The following is a 13911-nucleotide window of genomic DNA, read 5'->3' as shown; positions in this document are numbered from 1 at the left end:
TAATAATGTTCTAACTAATGTTCTAAACTAATACATGTTCTAACTACAAAAGTAATACATGATTCTGACAGAAAATTTGAAAAAGGTGTACACACACACGTGCAAGGAAATTAAAGTCACCATTACTCATGTTCCCTCATGTTTGCCAAAATAACCACACTTATTATTTTGGCAAATATGTGGAGTTATAAAATACTGCGAATATACCATATTTGGTATATTGAAGGAATGCTGCTGTATTTGGTATAAGTGAAGGAAGAATTTAGAAAACACATTCTTCCTTCACTTTACCCTATTGTGAATGCTCTCTCCAGGTCTTTGTATAACATTTAATTTGTTTTAAGTGGCCAAGGAATATTCTATTGCATGAATATACCAGGATTTATATAACTACAACTTCCAGGTGTATTCACTTTTATTTTCCTTTGTTAAAAAGACATCACTAAATATTCCAGTAGCTGAGTCTTTGTACATACATATCCATGACTGTTTCCATGGGAAAGGGCCTTCCAACAGATCAATGGTTGTTTGTTTGGCTCCATTCGTGTGAGGACTCATGGGCAAGCAGTTTATTTGCAAAGGGAAGGAAACCCTGAAGAGGAGTGGGTAGGGTGGGCAGTGATGACCACCAAGAAGGCAGCTCTCTGTGGGCAGCTGGAGCCCAATCCTGCTGCTTGCCGCTGGCAGCCAGTGCAGAAAACTTGGTGGATTTACCTCCCTGGAGGCAGAAGGCCCCTGGGGATCCCAGCACTTGTTGCTGTTGGTGGTTGGCTGCCCCCAGGTGGTATTCATTTCCCTGTACTTCCGGGGGTCCACAAGGGCAGGTAAGAGGGCTTTAAACTTCAGAGAGAACCCACAGGAGAGAAATGCGGATGCCGTGTTGGAGATCAGGCCCTGTGCACTAAGATATAAGAACACAGGGATCTGGGTGGGGCACCGATGCATGGTTCCCTCTGGTAAATGGTTTGAGATAGTCCCAAACTGTGTCCAGAGAGGTTCGGTCGGTGTTGAGAGAGCCACGATCTCACCTTCTTCAGTCTAAAGTATAATCTTGAAAAAAAGACTGCATCAGTTTGATAGGCAAACGTGGAATTTTGTTTTACATTTGCTTTTATTATTATGATGGAGACAGGCTGGGACCGGGGACCCTTGCTGTAGCGTAGCAAGGCTTGCACTTGGACATGCCTCTTCTCTGAGCAACCAAATGCAAAGAAATTGTACGGAACCAAAAATGACTGCCTGCATACAGCAGCTGTGGCAAATTCTGGCCCAAAAGATGCAAAAAAACAAAAACAAAAACAACCACCCTAACTGCCACTTTTGAAGAGCCTGGAACGAAAGCAGGGAAAGTGAAGTGGAAGTGTTGGTTGCTCAGTCATGTCTGAGCCAGGCTCCTCTGTCTTTGGAATTCTTGGGAATGGGTAGCCATTCCCTTCTCCATGGGATCTTCCTGACCCAGGAATCGAACCTGAGTCTCCTGCATTGCAGGCAGATTCTTTACCATCTGAGCCACCATGCAAAGCAACATTGGGAGTAAAAGTAGGTACTGCGAATGCCCCCTGCACACAGCACTGCCTAAGAGGTGGGCAGGACACCCCTACCCTTGCCCCATATAAGGGATAAGCTATCCCCTTAGCTGGGAGCCAGCAAGGCAAACAGTTGTCTGTTTCCACTCCCCACCCTGCAAGCCTTGCTTGAGTTTCTTGTCTGGCCTCTAGTCAGTTTCTCTTGATTGGGGAAGCAAAACCCTAGTCAGTAACGTTATTATTAAAGGCTGATTTTTTCCCAAGCCTATGAGCCATTTGTATTTCTTTTTTTGGAGAATATCTTCTGTCTGTTCTCATGTGGTATTTATTACCCTTGAACAGCAAGGAGATCCAACCAGTCCATCCTAAAGGAAATCAGTCCTGAATATTCATTGGAAGGACTGATGCTGAAGTTGAAACTCCAATACTTAGCTTGCTTAAATTCGTGTCCATTGAGTCGGTGATGCCATCCATCCATCTCACCCTCCCTCGTCCCCTTCTCCTCCCGCCTTCAATCTTTCCCAGCATCAGGTCTTTTCCAGTGAGGCGGCTCTTCACATCAGGAGGTCAAAGGATTAGAGCTTCAGCTTCAGCATCAGTCCTTCCAATGAATATATAGGACTGATTTCCTTTAGAATGGACTGGTTGGATCTCCTTGCAGTCTAGGGGACTCTCTACTTAATATTCTCCACTAAATATTATATATTTATTGAGGAAAAGGACCAAATCTTCATGAGCTGTGAGCCCAACCTTCATGCGCCGGGCTGTGTTGACCCCTTTCCACACCTTCCTTCTTTAAGCCCCACTTGAACCCTTTGATTAGATAGGTTCTGTCCAATGGGCGGTGCTAGCTCCTTTCATCAATGAGGCTGTCTCAGCAGATCTATGACAAGTTCATTCACTCAAAGTTCTTGCTAGAATACAGGTATATAAAGTTCCCAGTCAAATACACACCTGAGAGAGTGGCTTTTTGCTAGCGCAGTTGATCCCACCAAAAAAAAACTATGTTGGGCATGATGAGCCTCAGGAAATTAAACACAAAGTCACTTCTGAGAAGCCAGACAGACCCAGAGCTCATGAGATCCTGGACAGTCAGCATGGGAGTTCTTAGTTGTGGCACAGTGTGTGTGTGTATGTGTGTGTGTTCTAGCTGTGCTGGGTCTTCTTTGCAGCATGGGAGTTCTTAGTTGAGGCACAGTTGTGTGTGTGTGTGTATGTGTGTGTTCCAGCTGTGCCAGGTCTTATTTGCAGCCTGGGAGTTCTTGATTGAGGCACAGTTGTGTGTGTTTGTGTGTGTGTGTGAGTGTGTGTGTGTGTGTTCCAGCTGTGCCGGATCTTATTTCCAGCATGGGAGTTCTTAGTCGTGGCACATAGGGTCTAAGCTCTCCCACCAGGGATTGAACTGGGTCCCCAGCATTGGGAGTGTGGGGTCTTGGCCATTGGCCACCAAGGAAGTCCCCAAGGAAATGCAGTGTTAACTCCTGAGTCCATACACGCATGCAAGGCTGGGCCAGGATTTGAAAGCCCATGATCTTAACCACCAGTTTGCGCTGCCTGCTTGAGGAACTGCTGTCACTATTGTTTCTTTACATTCCTTAGGGTATTTATAATGACTCAAATATTTATGTATATTCAATGGAGTAAATATATCTTCCCCTGGAAAAGAGAATAGCTACCCATTCCAGGATTCTTGTCTGGAGAATCCCATGGGAAAAGGAGCCTGGTGGGTTCCATGGTTTGCAAAGTTGGACACAACTGGATGACTAACACAAATAAATAACAGTTAAGCTTTGGGGGGCTGGCATGGGAATTCTAGCGAAATTGTACTGAATTTTCTTACCCCGCCAGAGGAAAAAATGACGCATCTTTCAGGATGGAAGAGACAAATGATTTTGTGTCAGAAAAACTCAAAGCTGAAAATCTATTGCCAAGTTATTTTGGAGTATTCCCTCTTTGCACTAACTGATTTTTGTGTATTTTTTAATTCTTAAGAAAGTCCAAGAACTTGCTTCACTTATCTGCCCTTCAAAGCAAATTTCAATGAAATTGGTTCCATTGATGTGACTCTGGATTTTTGGAAATTATTTGAATAAAGTTGCTCAATTAAAATTTTAAACTTTATCCTTTACAGGCCTATTTTTCACATATTTTCTTTGCTAAATTTAGACATGACCAGAAATCCTCCTTTACGTTTCCTATTCATTTAGAGAAGTTGTTTGCTCTGAAACCTAGTTTTAAGCCCTAGAAAGAAAGTCCAGCTGCTTAGCCTTTTAAATTCAGGCCAGCAGGACTTGGCGTCTTCCATATTTGTTACTGTTATTCAGTCACTAAGTCATGCCCAACTCTTTGCAACCCAATGGACTGTAGCACGGCAGCCTTCCCTGTCCTCCACTGTCTCCTAGTGAAAGTCACTCAGTCCAGCTCTTTGTGACCCCATGGTCTATACAGTCCATAGAATTCTCCAGGCCAGAATACTGTCTCCCAGAGTTTGCTCAAATTCATATCCATTGAGTCAGTGATGCTATCTAACCATCTCATCCTCTGCCACCGTCTTCTCTTGCCTTCAATCTTTCTCCAGTATCAAGGTCTTTTCCAATGAGTCCACTCTTTGTATCAGGTGGCCAAAGTAACGGAGCTTCGGCTTCAGCATCAGACCTTCCAATATTAGGAGGTAGCAAATTGAATCACCGTTCAACTCACCCATAAAAGTAATTCCAAACAGCTTAATATTTTTAGATGAAAACATAAACAGTTCTGTGATGGTCCCAAAACACCTGCAGCCACTTAACACCTGTGATATGTCATGAGTTTTATTGGAGCTGTTTATAATAGAGTATCACAGTGACTTTTTGGTTGTTATTGTCTTTTTTAACTTGTATACCCTTTAATTTTGTTTACTTTTAGGATACATGTAGCATTTTTAAAAAAATTAATAAATGCAAATATCCCTTTTAAAATATTATGTATTTATTTGGCTGCACCTGCTCTTAGCTGCAGCATGTGGGGTCTTCAGTCTTCCTTGTGGTATGAAGAATCTAGTTCCCTGACCCCAGCCCCCTGCGTCAGGAGCACAGAGTCTTAGCTGCTGGACCACCAGAGATGTCTCAACATTTAAGTTTTAATTCTTGATTTGATTTTTTCAGTTGTAAAGACATTTTTCTCATCTAGATCATCATAAGATACAGACAGTTAAACTTTATTTTTAATTGGCGGATACTTGGTTTACAATACTGTGCTGTTTTCTGCCTTAAATTAACATGAAATCAGCCATAGGAATATGTATGTCCCCTCCCTCTTGAACCTCCCTTCCACCACCTACCCCGTCCCACCCCTCTATGTTGTCACAGAATGTTGGATTGGAGCTATGTCACGCAGCACATTTTCACTGGCCATCTATGGTAATGTGTGGGTTTCAATGCTACTCTCTCAGTTCATCCCTCCCACTCCTTCCCCTAAAAAGCCTCTTGATGAAAGTGAAAGAGGAGAGTGGAAAAGTTGGCTTAAAGCTCAACATTCAGAAAACAAAGATCATGGCATCTGGTCCCATCACTTCATTGGAAATAGATGGGAAACAGTAGAAACAGTGTCAGACTTTATTTTTGGGGGCTCCAAAATCACTGCAGATGGTGACTGCAGCCATGAAATTAAAAGACGCTTACTCCTTGGAAGAAAAGTTATGACCAACCTAGATAGCATATTCAAAAGCAGAGACATTACTTTGCCGACTAAGGTCCGTCTAGTCAAGGCTATGGTTTTTCCTGTGGTCCTGTATGGATGTGAGAGTTGGACTGTGAAGAAGGCTGAGCGCTGAAGAATTGATGCGTTTGAACTGTGGTGTTGGAGAAGACTCTTGAGAGTCCCTTGGACTGCAAGGAGATCCAACCAGTCCATTCTAAAGGAGATCAGTCCTGGGATTTCTTTGGAAGGAATGATGCTAAAGCTGAAGCTCCAGTACTTTGGCCACCTCATGCGAAGAGTTGACTCATTGGAAAAGACTCTGATGCTGGGAGGGATTGAGGGCAGGAGGAGAAGGGGATGACAAAGAATGATGGCTGGATGGCATCACTGACTCGATGGATGTGAGTCTGAGTGAACTCCGGGAGTTGGTGATGGACAGGGAGGCCTGGCGTGCTGCGATTCATGGGGTTGCAAAGAGTTGGACATGACTGAGTGAACGGAACTGAACTGATTGTGACCTGTGTGTGGTGATACCTCATTAGTTTTAATTTGCATTTCTCTAATAATGAGCTATATTGAGCATCTTTTCATGTGTTTATTAGTCATTAATGGGTCTTCTTTGGAGAAATGTCTGTTTAGGTCCTCTGCCCACTTTTTGATGAGTTGTTTCCTGGTATTGAGCTGAAGTAGCTGCTTGTATATTTTGGAGATTAATCCTTCATCAGTGCTTTTGTTTGCTATTATTTTCTCCCATTCTGAAGGTTATTTTTTCCTCTTGTTTATCATTTCATTCGTTGTGCAAAAGCTCTTTAGTTTACTTAATGGACAATAACTTTTAAATAAAATATTGCAAATATTCACAATGCAGTGACAAAACCCATGTACCAACATCCAGAGTAAATGATTGTTAATACGTTGCTGTGTGTAATGGTTTTTTAAGTTATTAAAGATTAAGTTGCACACCTTTCCTTCCCATCCCCCTGCCTGAGGTGACGCTCTCCCTGTATGGATGTTTCCTTTCCACCCACAGCTCTACACTGCAACGTCACCTGAGTGTTTTAGCCAGCTTTGCTGCCATAACCAAGTACCAGAGATCGGGTACTTACGCAACAGAACTTTGCTTCTGGAGATGAAGGCTGAGATCCAGGAGCCAGCACAGTTGGGCTCTGCGAGGACCCACTTCCTGGCCTGCAGGTGGCTTCCTTCTCATGTCACGTGGAGAGAGGAGGAGCTACCTAGTGTCTTTTATAAAGGGGCCCCGCCCTCATGACCTCATTCAAGACAGTCACCTCCCAAACCAGCCTCCTACTGGCTTTACAAGCATCCTCTTGTGACACTGTTTTTTTAATTTGCATTATTACTGATTTGGGCATATTCTGTTTGCCAATCTACTTACGCGAACCAACCTAGTTTTATGCCAATTGCAAGTAACTTCTTCCATCTGTGACTTAACTATACAATATTTTATTGTACAGAAGATAAATTTATTTTTAATCTTTATGTTGACATGTTGTATTTTCATTTTTATTCAAGAAATTTTCTTTTTTTTTTTTTTTTGATTGCACTGCATGGCATAAGGCTCTTGGTTCCCCAACCAGGGACAGAACCTAAGCTCCCTGCAGTGGAAGCATGGAATTTTAATCACTGGACCACCAGTGAAGTCCCAGAAGATATATTGTAACTTACAAAAGTTAATCCTTTATTTTTAACTGGTTTCTCTTATTACTCTTAAAGGACATCCTACCCTAGTCTCAGGATCAAAATGCCTATATTGTCTTAAATTTTTGCTTTCTGAGTTCAGGTCCATAAACCATCTGGAGATGTTTTGCACAGGCATGAATGGAATTGATCAGAGACCTGACTCTGCAATCGCTGGGCCTAGAGTGAAGGGCACATCCTTTCCGGCTGTGTCACTGGGACTTGAGTCTTCCAGCAGCCACCATCTTCATCACTCGGCAGGAAGTAACTCCACTGTCTGTTCCGTGGGCGCCACCAAGAGTGTGAGACCAGTCTGCCGGGAAGCCTCCGGTGCAGGTTGGTTTTCTGCACTGCTTTGCAATCCTCCCACCCATGGGCCCAGGGTGGTGACTGCCTTGGGCTGTCACAGTGGGACTGGTTTGGAAATCCCACCTCCATCTGCTCTGGGGACAACCCGAGACTGTCCCGCTGGCAGCGTGAGTGTAGGAAGAGTTTCCCTGCCCTCCTCCCCCTGCCTGTTTCTTGGACTTGAAGGTAACTCCTCCCTTTGGCCCTTCATGGGTTCTGCTCCAGGCCTCGCTGGGTCCCTTCCCATCCTGGCCCAGTGGACCCTGATATGAATGAGACAAGGGTGGATGGTGTGGTGTCACTTCCTCCCTGAGGCCCTCCTGAGTTACACCCTGCAGACAGGCACCAGCACTGCCCCCACTGGTGGCCGCCCTCCCTCACCCTGGGTGCATCATGGGCGCTGGGAGATGTCTCCCTTCCCTTTAAGAGCGGGGCTCCTGGAAGCAGGGCTGGACAGCAGCTGGGCTCCCCTGGGGCCCCAGCACAGAGCCTGGCAGTGGACACACCATCCACTTGGGAGGAACTGAAATGCAGAGAAGACACAAAGGGGACGCCAGATCCTCTGGCCTCACACACACACGCTCACACACACACACACACTCAGGGGACACAGGAATCTAATCCCCGCTAGAACTGGAATTTCCCTTCACTTAATTTCCCTTCACCTCATTATCCCAAAGAGGTAAACAATTACTGTCTCAGCTCTGGGGCGTCATCTCCTTGCAGTCAGGAATCTGCTCTCCAAATAGCAAGGGAGGTTTATTTCAAGGGGAGGAAAGAAAGGGGCACTGATTATTTAAGTATAATACTTTTTCTTACAAACAGAATTAAAAGTGGTTCGCGGTGGTGCAGTGGGGTTTGGCCCCCAGGAGAAAGGTATGTTTTACACTTGGACCACCTAGGAGATTCCTTCACGTGAAGCCAAAAGCCACTGCTGACTGCAGGTATCCAAGATGTTGAGCGTCTCCAGAGCTGCCCTCCAAACACCAGGATCTGAGTCCAGCTGTAGCTCCTGGAGAGCTGAGAGTGAGTGTATGAGGAGGATGAGGACCCCTGCAGCCAGGTCCTCATCCTCCGCCCACCCTGGGTGGTGCATCCTGATGAGAGCTGACTGCGGGGCGAGGGGCTCACGGGACTTAAAACTTCATCCCCGCCCCAGTGTGAATTAGGAAGATGGCAGGTGCAGTCGTGCCTCCACACGCATCTCCCATTCCTGGGGTCTTCCATCACGTCAGCAGGGACAGGAAGATGACCCCCAGGCCCCAGCTGCTATGGGGAGCAGGCAGAAAGCACAGGGAACCATCAGAGCTGTCTTCCTAGAAAGCCCCCCGCAGGTTCATCCACCTCTCTGTGCCCTGGCCACCCCTGCCCCACACCCCAAATACAGCCAGGGTCAGCTGACTCTCCCCTTGGGTGGTTTCACTAAACTCCCAAATGAGCAGGGTGGACTCATTTTGACTCACACTTGAATCTCCACTACTTACAATTCCGTAATGCTGGAAAATCCAGCTTTCTCAAGTAATGCGCAGACATCTGCTTCATAATGATTCCTAAAATGACAGTCAGAAATGCCCAACACATGAATATCAGGTCAGCGAGAGATGCAGTTTCTCCTGATGAGAGTTTCTGTTAAGGGTTTAGTTCAGGACGTCTAGTTCAGCGTCGGGCAGGTATGAAGCACCATGGGACACACACGGGGAACTTCTGCCCGAGCCTGACTCCCAACACCTGTCCCCACTCCAGACCTGGGTCTGACCAGATGGTCTTCAAGGTCCCTCCTGCATCAGGAGACCTGCCTGCTCACCTGCCAAGTTACATGCAGCGATTCTGATCCTTGACAAGTTGCTTTTAACATAGCTCATTGTTTCTAGCAAGAAGTTGTAGAGAACGGCAGGCTTCTTCTGAGTCTGCAAAAAACAAGCGACACCCAGTGCCATGGAAGAGGAGGTCCCGCAGGCTGGCTGCTCACAGACGGCGGTCATCTGCTCACAGATGCCCATCCGTCTGATGCTACAGGGTCTGCCCAGAGAGGGCAAGTGCTCATCTCAAAGTCACACAGCAGAGTAGCAGGTAGGCAACCTCAGGACCTTCAGGTTTCTGTTACTCTTCTCCGGCCCAGAGAGACCACACTCGCCCGCAACCTGCACTGTCCGAGAGGGTGGTCACTGGCCACACGTGATCCCTGAGCACCTCAAACGTGGCTTGCTGTTGTTCAGTCGCTCAGTTCTGCCCGACTCCCTGGAACCCCATGGACTGCAGCACGCCAGGCTTCCCTGTCCTTCACTATCTCCCGGAGTTTGCTCAGACTCATGTCCACGGATTCGATAATGCCATCCAACGTGGCTAGTCTGAATTAAGTGTAAAGTGCCTCCTGGATACTGAAGACATTATCCCAAAAAGGTAAACTATTACATTAATAATTGTCTATTGATTGCATGTTGAAATGGCAATGATTTGGAATTACTGGGTTAAATAAAATTTATGATTAAATTTGGTTTCACCTCTTTTCACTTTTTTTCAACAGAAATCTTAAAGATGGGTGTGTGGTTGGCATTCCCTTTCTGTCAGACAGAGCTGGTCTCAACACCTCATGTCTAGCAGGCTCACAGGATGAAGCCCCGAGCCCCTGGGGCTGTCCCCTGCCTCAGCTTCCTCACCAGGACGGAGCACAGGGTCATCTGGAAACTGGTCATCTCCTTCGGGGCAGTGGCATCACTGTGGTCCACGGAGCTCTCCAGCGCCTTCCAGCCCCAGAAGTGCACACACTGGAACATGGTGGCCACGCAGGCCTGGAGGACACAGGACAGGATGGCAGGAGAGGCGTCAGGCGGCCCCGGGGGCTGGCACTCCATCAGTAAGCTAGGGGCAGCCCCCAAAGGCCTCAGGGAGCCAAAGAAGGGTGGGCTGATGAGCCCCAGGGGGCTGCCTGGGACCCAAGCCCTCCTGGCCCATGTGACACCTTGGGCACGTTTACTGAGAAGCCCCATGGGTGCAGATGCAGCCCCAGTGCCCCCTCAGCCATTAGCCAGCACTGGGTGCCCTCAGCAGCCCTGCTGGGACCTACCACCTCCAGGAGCCTGGGGTTTGGGGGCCTGGCTGCAACCCCCCCCGATCCCCTCTCCCCAGATCTCCCTCGCCCCATCCCATGCAGTAACCAGGCCACTGGTCTCTGGCCTCTGCTGGGGTTGGGCCACAGGAAGGTACTGGAATGGAGGGCAGGGAAGGAGCTTGGGGTGTCTGCTCCCCCAGGAGAAGGAGGGGCAACAGCACCCATGGGGCCCCTGTGCCATGCTGGCCTCTCCTCTCTGTGGCTCCTTCATTAAGGCCTCTCATCCCCTTTTGGGGTAGGCGGTCACTTTCTTCCCTGAAGCCCTGCCTCCAGGTCAGTTGCTGTTAATACACGAAAGGACTGTGAACTTTTGATAGAAGGCAGTGAGGATAATGAAAGTGTTAATTGCTTCAGTCGTGTCCGACTCTTTGAGACTCCATGGACTGTAGCCTGCCAGGCTCCTCTGTCCATGGAATGCTCCAGGCAAGAATTCTAGAGAGGGTAGCCATTCCCTTCTCCAGGGGATCTTCTCAATCCAGGGATTGTCATGAGTCTCCTGCATTGAAGGCAGGTTCTTTACTGTCTGAGCCACGTGGGAAGCCTTTGACTGTGTGGATCACAACAAACTGTGGAAAATTCTTAAAGAGATGGGAATACCAGACCATCTTACCTGTCTCCTGAGAAACCTGTATGCAGATTAAGAAGCAACAGAACCAGATATGGAACTATAGAGTGGTTCAAAATTGGGAAAGGAGTGCGTCAAGGCTGTTTATTGTCACCCTGTTAAATTACTTACATGCAGAGTACATCATGTGGAATGCTGGGATGGATGAATCACAAACTGGAATCAAGATTGCTAGGAGGAATATCAACAACCTCAGATATGCAGATGATATCACTTTATTGGCAGAAAGTGAAGAGGAACTAAAGAGCCACTCAATGAGGGTGAAAGAGAAGAGTGAAAACTCTGTCTTAAAACTTAGCATTCAAAAAACTAAGATCATGGCATCTGTTCCCATCACTTCATGGCAAATAGATGTGGGAAAAGTAGAAATAGTGCCCAGTTTTATTTTCTTGAGTTCCAAAATCACTACAGACGATGACTGCAGCCATGAAATTAAAAGATGCCTACTCCTTGGAAGAAAAGCTATGACAAACCTAAACAGCATGTTAAAAAGCAGAGACAAATTGCTTTGCCAACAAAGGTCTGTATAATCAAAACTATGGTTTTTCCAGCAGTCTTGTATGAACGGGAAAGTTGGACCATAAAGAAGGCTGAGTGAAGAAGAATTGATGCTTTCAAAGTGTGGTCCTGGGGAAGACCCTTGAAAGTCCCTTGGACTGCACAGAGATCAAAGCAGTCAATCCTAAAGGAGGAAATCAACCCTGAATATTCACTGGATAGACTGATGCTGAAGCTGAAGCTCCTATATTTTGGCCACCTGATGTGAAGACTGACTCATTGGAAAAGACTCTGATGCCAGGAAAGACTGAGGACAGGAGGAGAAGGGGGTGACAGAGGATGAGATGGTTGAATGGCAGCATCAACTCAGTGGATGTGAGTCTGAGCAAACTCCGGGAGACAGTGAAGGCTAGGAACGCCTGGCATGCTGCAGTCTATGTGGTCACAGGATGGGACACCACATAGTGACTGAAAGACAGCAGAAAGGGTGGCTGGTGAAGGCATCTGGAGAAGAAGGAAAGTACGCCATGTTTCCCCTCACAGAGCTGAGACTCCTCAATCAGCCAGTTTGCGGGTTGTCTTGACTGGTCCCTTTCTCAGCCTGGTGGGAGGAACCAGCAGATGGTGGACTCTGGAGTCCTGGGAAGACTGAGCAAGGTGGGGGACACCTCAGCTAGCCAGGGCGGCAGCCCCGAAGCACATGCTCCTTGTGGGGACAGCAGGGCCTGGGTATTGCGCACAGAGCCCAGGTGTGTCTCACCTGGGCCGCATCAGAGCAGGGGTCCTGGCAATGTAGCATGAGGGGGACCCAGGCTTTCTTTACTTCCTGCTTGAAGAAATGCTTCTTGGAAATCCTGACCACCTGTGCCAGCTTCCCGAAGAGGATGAAGGCTTTTAAACGGAGCAGCTCACTCTCCTGCAGCCAGAACACACAAGCTATTTCTGAAACGTAGGAAGCAAGAAGCCCAACAAAACCCCAGCTGTTTGCCGTGGACCTTCTTAAATGCCTTGGTGCCTGCAGAGCCTTCTGGATCATTCCATCATGATGGAGTGTCTCCTGCAGGGCTCTGGGGACTGGGCTGTATTCTGGTGTTTGTGATCTTTTCTTGCCTAGACAGGGGCTGCGCTGGATCTGATCACCTACCACCCCAACCTAGCAGAGTCCCCACACCACACCTCACAGGTATCCAAAGAGCATTTTTGGCTGCGAGGAATTAAAGTCAGGGGAGGAGGGTCCCATGGGCCCTAGAACAAGATTTTTTTTAAAAAACCGGCTCCCGTGATCAGCCAATTGATACATCAGCACCCAAGTGCGAACTGCAGCCCTTTTCATTCCAGGGCACCTCTCTCCTTTAGGGGGTGAGCAGTGGCCACCTTCTACCAAACAGCCATTTGTGGGGACCCCCACGAGGGCCAGGGCTGAGTAAGGCGCCAGTGTGGACTCACGTTGTCAAAGAAGGTTCTGCACTGCTCGGAGATGGCGTTGAAGGCGGACCCCAGGTCCCCTTCCCGCAGCTCAGCCAAGACCTTGGCCAGGACCTCCAGGCCCTCAGAGGTCACGCTGGTGCTCACGCTCGGCACCCGCAGGGAACACAGGCACTTCTCCAGTAAGAGCTTCCGGTACTGCCTCACCTGGGGCACAGGGATGTCAGCCCCCGCCTGACTGCCCGGGACAGGCCAGCATGGGCCCCCACCCCCCACCCCTGCCTTGGCCCCCGCGGACCTTCCTTGGGGCGCCGAGGGCCATGTTGCCGAGGGCGCGCAGGGAGAGCACCCGCAGGACCTCATCCTCCTGCTCTGCGCCCTTCTCCAGCATCAGCACTGCCCGCTTCAGCAGCTTCTCCTGGTGCAGGATCGGGTCACTCATGAACTGGAAAGGAGAACTGTTCACAGTAACCCCCGAGAGAGGCTCTTGTTCCCCAGCCTCAAAACGGCACAGGTGATGCAACTCGATGCCCAGAGTGGCGTCCCTGGGAACAGGAGAGGATTCGGAGCTCCACCTCCCAGGATCGCCTCTGGGCTCCTCCGCAGCCAGCTGTGGGACCCTGGCAAGTCCCTGGACCCCTCGGAACCTCAGCTTCCTCACCTGTAAAAAGGGCAACAGCAGTACCTGCCTCATGGGGTCGCTGTGAGGCTCCGATGCTGAAATACGTGGGGAAATCCTAGCTGAGTGTTATCTAAAGGAACACACCTGTTCATCATTTGTTCCTTCCCTGAACGTGATGGGAGCGGCCATGGTGTGCAAGAGCCACGCCCACTGAGTCAGAGCAGAAATGCCCAAAATGCATGGATTCCACTCCCCTGGGCCTCCGAGGGTCACTTCTAGGCTCGCACCCAAAACGCTGGGCCCTCGGGACCACGCGGAGGCCTGTGGCATGTCTGGGTGCACGCGTGTTTTATAAACCTTGGTGGTGGTGGTTTAGTCGCAA

General features: G+C 48.4%; 1 protein-coding gene across 1 annotated transcript in view; it reads right to left on the bottom strand.

Moving 5' to 3' along the window:
* Positions 1–7915: 7915 nt before the first annotated feature.
* LOC105616273 (maestro heat-like repeat-containing protein family member 2A) overlaps positions 7916–13911 on the bottom strand; it is a 57745-nt gene continuing 51749 nt past the window's right edge. The window contains exons 35-41 of the mRNA XM_027967386.3: positions 13206–13352; positions 12929–13114; positions 12243–12398; positions 9908–10039; positions 9055–9157; positions 8735–8800; positions 7916–8270 (exon numbers count right to left, since the gene is read on the bottom strand). Of these exons, the coding sequence (XP_027823187.2) occupies positions 8149–8270; positions 8735–8800; positions 9055–9157; positions 9908–10039; positions 12243–12398; positions 12929–13114; positions 13206–13352 (912 nt within the window). The 3' untranslated portion in view covers positions 7916–8148. The remainder of the gene's footprint in view (positions 8271–8734; positions 8801–9054; positions 9158–9907; positions 10040–12242; positions 12399–12928; positions 13115–13205; positions 13353–13911) is intronic.

This window comes from Ovis aries, chromosome 1 (genome assembly GCF_016772045.2).
Source record: "Ovis aries strain OAR_USU_Benz2616 breed Rambouillet chromosome 1, ARS-UI_Ramb_v3.0, whole genome shotgun sequence".
NCBI classification, from domain to species: domain Eukaryota; kingdom Metazoa; phylum Chordata; class Mammalia; order Artiodactyla; family Bovidae; genus Ovis; species Ovis aries.
The sequence above is the reverse complement of the archived record's forward strand: the minus strand, read 5'-3'. Positions and strand labels throughout refer to the sequence as shown.